Here is a 7,166-nt window from a genome sequence, read left to right as displayed (position 1 = left end):
TTCTTTCCAGGCCCCGCCTGGAGGTTGGCAACCCCGTAATTGGTGGGGGCGCCAGAAGGTAGCCTCGCCAAGTGTACAAAAAGACCTGGAGCCGGCCCTGTCTGTGAGGAAGGTTAGGTTAAAGAAATAGTGACTGGCCCAAGAGCATGCAGTGAACATCACAATGGAACTGGGATTTTTAACAGATGCCTCCCTGGTTCTGCTAACACAACACCTTTAATACAAGATCATTTGACACTGATATATATTAGTATAGGGGGTGGATAGGAGACATTTTTTTCTCTTAAGCAATTCCTTTGAAATGTTTTCCCAATGGGTTCATTCTTGTCTAAGCATTTGAGACATGACAATTTTCTATGCATTTTATCATACCTCTGCCATGAGGTGATTAATGTGCTCTTAATGTGACATGCTATAATTTGTATTGGGTGTTTAACTGTTTTGTTTGCGTCTTGCCATTTAAAGAAACCTTTGGAAAGTGCTGTCAAGTTGCAGCTGACATGGTAGCTCCATAGGGTTATCAGGGCAAGAGATGAACAGAGGCGGTTTCCCATTGCCTGACTCCTGGCAGCAACTCTACTTTTTTTGCTTGTCTCCAAGTACAAACCAGGGTCAATCCCACTAAGTTTGTGAGATCTGATGAGATCAGGCTAGCCTGGGCCATGGAGGTCAGAGCAAACTCTTAACTGTCTGCAATTCACTCTCCCCCCACCCAAAATTTCTATTGTATTGGTTGTGATAACTATTTCAGATCTTTTCCAGCCCAGGATTCCAAGGGGAAATGGATTTACATTATTGTCTTGGGGCACCTTCTCAAAACCACTTTACACGGATTAAATACTCCTTTTGAGAGTGGGAAAAGATGGGATGTTTCCCAGTTTTTAATAATATCGATATGAGTGAAGTGGGGGTTCCGCAGTGGCAAATCACCACAGATCACCCGGCATTCCAGAAACAGGAGGAACAGGCTGCAGTATGTGCATTGCACGAAACCCTTTTTGAGAGAAACTGCTGGGGCCCAAGCACAACTCCCTCTCCAATCCCATCATCTCCCGTCCATTCAGAGGTGAGGATGAGGCATTTGACTCACACTTCGAGCAACTTCATGGAGCTTTTCTATTAAGTCAGTGCTCCCCCCCGCACGCGCGCCGAGGCCTGAACTCTGACATTTCACGGGAGCACTCGGGCTCAGCCCTGCTTCCCACCAAGCCCCAGGAGGACGCAGTGCTTAATAGGCCAGGCAAGGCTCTTTGAAGGCGGCAGGCGGCTAGGAATCACAGCGGAGGAAAACGCTATTCATTGACAAGAGTCGCGGGGTGGCTCTTTCAAGGCAGTGGCGACCGCGGAGAAGGTTGGGAGAAGCAAGAGGAGGACGGGACGGGAGGGAGGGAGGGCAGGAGGGTGTGGGAAAGTCTGGCAATCAGAGTCCTGCAGTGCTGGCGGGGCTGAGGGCGCGCGCGGAAGAGGCGCCTCTCGCGCCGCTGGAGAGGCACCTGAGGCGAGGCGGTGCTCTGGCGGCCGCCGCTTGAAGAGCGAGAGATCCCGTCGGTCCGTCGAGAGAATGTCGTTCCCCGTGAGGTGGAGTGCGGGGCGGGCAGCCGAGGGCAGGCTTATGAAGCGGGGCAAATTTGCAGAGGCGGGGAGAGGTGGCAGGGGAAGGAGGGAGGCGGTGACATCAGAGCGCAGAAGGTACAAACAGCGCGGACTTCACTTGGGGGCGAGCAGAGTTGAAAGGGCGCGATTAGGCTGAGGCGAGCCCTTCCTTGGCCCCCGCCCCCCGCCCGAGCCGTCCCTTCTGCCCCTGCGCGTGGCAGCCCGGGCCGTGGGAATCATGCAGAGGTCGCCTCTGGAGAAAGCGAACGTCTTCTCCAAACTTTTCTTCAGGTAAGCGGGTCGCCGCCTGGGCGTGCACGTGCTGCCGGCAGGGTGGGCGGCAGGGAAGAGCGCGCGCGCCGCCGGCAAAGGCGGAGGAGGGGGTGTGTGTGTGGAGGGAAAGGATGCTATTTAAGTTCGGGCGGGAAAGCCGGGCGTCCACTTTGGGCAGCCCGAGGTCGGGAGAGGCTGGCTTTCCTCCTTGCTTTGGTCCTTCCCGACGCGAGGTGCCCGGGCGTCGCGGTGGGAGGTCGTCGAAAGCGTGAAGTGCTTAAAGGCCGGTTGGTTCCTTGCTGGGAGGCTGGCGTGCAGGGCTCGCTCGCACGCCCGCCTCTCTCCTTCTGCTGAGCAGGCAGGGAAACTCAGCGAGGATTCGTTCCTGGCAAGTAGTATCGTCGCGCAGCCCCTGAGATGCTGATAATCAGTGCTGCCGACTACCGCTGGCAACGGGAGAGGGCTGGGGCGGTGAGGAGGACCCGCTCTCTCCCCCTCCCCTCCCACCACTCCTTGGCGACCGCTCTCAGGCGCCAGGCTCATCCTCCAAGCAACTTTGGGCAGACGGACTGCTGGTCGCTCGCTTGCGGGATCGGCTGCTTGCGCATTCCAGGACATGCTGTGTGTGATAGATCTAGGCCTGGGAACAAGTGGCGGGGGCGGCAGGTATATCCCCACAATTTCACCCTTCCCTTCCTGTCCCTGAGCACAGCAAACACCTCCAAACCCTCCGGTGCAAGGCTCATGAACATATGCGGCCCGATTCTGTGCACGGTTTACACGAAAGTAAGCAAGACTGAATTCAGTAAATGGGCATAAGATCGCAAGCTTGCACTAAATCTCAACCCCCCCCCCCTGTGGCTTTATTGTATTTTATTGGTGGAGGGGGAAAGCCCCAAGTAGCTGACACACAAGGTACACCTCAGGGCCAAAGTACATGTTGCGATTTGTGTGTGCCTGTGTCTAAAGCACACAGAGAGAACTTTTTCTCCCTCTCCCAAAACACTAGAGCTCCCGGGCATCTAATGAAGCTGATGGGCAGTAGATTCCAGACAGACGAAAAGAAATACTTCATTACACAGAGAGTGATTAAAATGTGGGATTTGCTATCAGAGGATGTAATGATGGCCACAGGCATACACAGTTTTAAAAGGTTAGACAGATTCATGGAGGATAGTCTGTCAGTGGTTACTAGAGATGTGTGTGAACCTCTGAATCCCAGTGCCAGGAGGCAACATCAGGGGAAGGCCTCAACCTCTATTCCCTGTTGTTGGCCATCCAGAAGAACTGGTTGACCAGTGTGTGGGACAGGATGCTGGACTAGATGGACCACTGGTCTGATCCAGCAGGGCTCTTCTTATGTTCTTATGCTGCTTGACCCACACACTCCATCACTTTTGGTTCAAAATTGCACAGTGGTCAGGGGATATGGGGGAAAAAAAGCTACCTCCTGATGTCCTGCTCATTTTGGTCTGCTGATACTGTGACTGGTTGGGCTGACCGTAATATACTAGGCTGAAGGGTGCCTGCCAACCCAATGGAAGGATAATGCCAAGGTACAGCATGTTACTAGAGGGTACATTTATATGATAACAATCTTGAGTAACTCAAAACAACTATCATCCTCAGTTCTGTACTCACACAATTACAGATTAGAATCACTACTCTACACATAAAGATGTATTGAAAGAAAAGGGAAAATATCTTTAATGAACTACCATGTTTTCACAGATGCAGGGACGTCTACAGTGTGTCATAGGGTACATGATCTCAGTTGGCATATTCAGACTCCTCCCCTGTCTTTTTGACAGGAGGTCTAGAGATGTTTGCCAGGAATGCTTGGTGGCAAGGGCTTCAAAATGGAGAGGGCAAAAAGTAGTACATCAGTTTTTTAAATCGAAGAATGTGGCTGCTTATGCAGACATTTGGGTTTATGTATGTTTAGTGTGAACAAAGGGAAGAAAGTGGGGATTCTGTATCTCTGATTTGAGAAAGTGACCCTGTGATATTCTGAGGCAAACACTGTGCAAGGGTTCTGCTCCTCTCCATTGTCACAAGAGTTCATACCTTTGCAGTGCAAGCCTCAGCGGAGTTATTCCAGTCCAGCCACTGGATAGCTCAATAGCCTTAGACCAGAGTCACTCTGATTAGGAGAGCACTGTCAGTTGCCTATCATACCCCTAGCTTTTCTCCTTCCATCCTCAGAGGTGAAGGACAGTCTAACAAATGCATTTTTTAAAAACCATACATGTACTAAATCCTAAAACAGGAAGGACTGGGTAGAGTGACTGTTAACTTTATGACACATCATTCTAAGTCAAGTACCCTACACATGACACTTCTTACACAAGAAAAATCCAGTCTTGGAGGTTAGAAAAAGATTGATCGCAGGCTACAGCTTCTAGTTTCCTAAATACATGACAAGAAATAAAAACTCAGTTTGTGGATGGTCATAGTTTTTTGACTCTTAAGAAGGTAACAAGATCTACTGTATCCTTTTATAAGACTGTTATTTATTTGTATCCCACCTCTCTCTCTCTCCACTGGGGACCTAAAGTTGCTTTCATTGCTCTCCTCTCCTCGATTTAACTTCTCCAGGTGGCTGCATTGTGTGTCTCACACATTTTTCTGTCACTGCCACCACAAATGCAGACACATTCACACTGGCAACAGAGAATTCACATGGGAGATTTCTGTGCCCTATCGCCCATGAGTTTACCATTTGCCCTGCATTCTTCTACCATCATGCTACTGGAGGGCTTTTTCTGGCTTAAAAAAAATGGTAATTGTCATGCTCTACTAGTTCCTCCGAATCCCCAACTTTCATTAAAAAACCCCCACCTTTAACCTTTATTGTGGCAGAAATATAAGAGGAAATGAAAAAGGTTAGAGATGTTTAACAGAAAAGAAAATTGGGCATTCTAAAATGAATAGATTGTGGCAATAGATTATTATTATGTTATACATTATAATGTTATAGCTATCTAGCAGTTATCAATTTAAAAAAGAGCACTGTGGTGGCTCAGGGGAAACTGACCACTACAAGGGACTGAAGCAAGGGAAAAGGTGCTGATTTTTTGATATTCCTGTCCCCCTAAAATCTTATAAGATGGGACAATTAGGGGTCAATCTTCAGGAGAAAGGCATTTAAATATTCTAAATAAATGTTTCCTAAGCTGCTTTGGTTTGGATGCCAAACTGGAATAAAACCTCTGTGCAGAAGTAACCCCAGTCCTTAGCAATTATGACTTCAGTTTTGGTTTTGGTTTCAGGTAATATACCAGTGGCACCCAAGTATTTTCTAGTGATCACTGATGCATTAAGAGTGGATGAGACAGCATTCCCATTCTCTTTTCAGACTTTCTTGTTTATGTTAAACAAGTTTTCAGTCCCAATACAGGTGGGCTTGGGTTAGGCTGGATAAAACCAGTCTGGTGTATGAAACTTCAGTGTGAAGTTCAGGCTGCGCAAGAGAGAGAAAATCTGTTAGCTGGAGCATCATTCTCTAGGTAAAGGTAAAAGTTCCCTTGCTCGAAAGCCAGTCGAGTCCGACTCTAGGGTTGCGGTGCTCATCTCCGTTTCAAAGCCGAAGAGCCAGCGCTGTCCGAAGACGTTTCCGTGGTCATGTGGCCGGCATGACTAAACACCAAGGCGCACGGAACGCTGTTACCTTCCCACCGAAGTGGTACCTATTTATCCACTTGCAATTTCTTGCTTTCGAACTGCTAGGTTGGCAGGAGCTGGAACTAAAGATGGGAGCTCACTCCGTCATGCGGCAACTCGGGTCTCGAACTGCTGAACTACTGACCTTCCACAGCTTGCAGTTCAGCGTCTTAACCACTTGAGCCACTGCAGCTCCTCTCTAGATAATAATAAATTGCCACCAAGTTGCAGCCAACTAATGGTGACCCCCTAATGGGGTTTTAAAGGCAAGAGATGAACAGAGATGGAGTGCCATTGCCTTCTTCTGCATACCAGCCCAAGTCTTCCAGCCCAGGTGACCTCCCATCCGAATACTAACCATGGCTAATCTTGCTTAGCTTCCGAGTTCTGACTAGCTCAGGCTAGTCATTCATCATTCTCAAACATGCATGACCCTTGCTGGATACAAAACTGCAGATGACACCTTTCTGTTCTTTTGTATTTATTTATTTATAAATCTTATTTCTACTCGGAAAGCACCTTAAAGACAGCTCACAAACCAGATAATAAAATAACAATGTCACAACAGACCATCATAAAAAAGAACAGAACACTGAATAAAACACACTAGCAGAGTCATCCTAACTCGAGCGATACCTTTTTAATGACCTTAATGGATTTAGAAGAGTGTAACTCTGCTTATACTGTAAGCACTGTAAAACCAGTAAAACCAAATCAAGTATCAAAAACCTGGGAGAATATAAATGCTCAAATATAGTGCTTGAAGGAAAACATACGTAGTGTCTCTGGGGACATTATTTCACAACCAAATGCCACAACAAAGAAGGCAGAGACACCAAAGTCTTCACCCACCTAGGCTCAGAATGCAAAGGTACCCAAAGCAGGATCTTAAGAAGATTTCAGAGATGGGACAAGTTCATGTGGGCTCAGATAAGCTTCTCTTGCAGTGATTACAGCAATTGTGAATAACAGAAAACTAGCTGGATAGTCTGTGCTTTACTATAAGGTTATATGGAAGTGGATTTATGATCTGTCCCCGTGACCCACAACAATCCTATTCAATTAAATTTAAGAACTCATCTAATAGCGGGAAGCCTTGCATTCTGTTATGCAGGGCTTTTTTTTTGGAGAAAAAGCCCAGCAGGAACTCATTAGCATAATAGGCCACACCCTGACACCACAGCTCATTAGCATATTAGGTCACAGCCCCCTGTTGCCAGAAGTGTGGTCATCCTGCCACACCCACCTTTTGCTTCTTATTCTGTTTACCTTGTTTGTTGTCAAAACCCAGGGCCTTTTTTTGTAGCAGGGACTCCTTTGCATGTTAGGCCACACACCCCTAATGTAGCCAATCCAAATGAGTTTCTGCTGTTGGGTGTGGCCTATTATGCTAATGAGTTCCTGCTGGGTGTGGCCAATTTGGGAGCCAGCCGGAACTCCGTTCCTGTGCGTTCCTGCCCAAAAATAGCCCTGCTGTTATGCCTTGTTACACAGGGTTTTCAATACTACTTTTGGGGTGACAAAGCTAGCAACACTGCTGCTAACTAGCGCTCAATGAAGTTGTGTAACTGCTTCAGTCATATATTGGGATGGATGGGGGATGAGGTGGAGATTTGCCCTGATGGCTGCTAGGAGGG

At 47.9% G+C, this 7,166-nt stretch overlaps 1 protein-coding gene across 1 annotated transcript in view; it reads left to right on the top strand.

The window, feature by feature from the left end:
• Window positions 1–1,775: 1,775 nt before the first annotated feature.
• The window catches only part of CFTR (cystic fibrosis transmembrane conductance regulator), a 131,985-nt gene continuing 126,594 nt past the window's right edge, over window positions 1,776–7,166 (top strand). Inside the window, exon 1 of the mRNA XM_015416016.1 lies at window positions 1,776–1,884. Coding sequence (XP_015271502.1) covers window positions 1,832–1,884 — 53 coding nt within the window. The 5' untranslated portion in view covers window positions 1,776–1,831. The remainder of the gene's footprint in view (window positions 1,885–7,166) is intronic.

Source organism: Gekko japonicus, unplaced genomic scaffold (assembly GCF_001447785.1).
Source record: "Gekko japonicus isolate JY-2015 unplaced genomic scaffold, Gekko_japonicus_V1.1 scaffold159, whole genome shotgun sequence".
Taxonomy (NCBI): domain Eukaryota; kingdom Metazoa; phylum Chordata; class Lepidosauria; order Squamata; family Gekkonidae; genus Gekko; species Gekko japonicus.
Note: the sequence above shows the minus strand (reverse complement) of the source record. Positions and strands in the feature narration are given on the sequence as shown.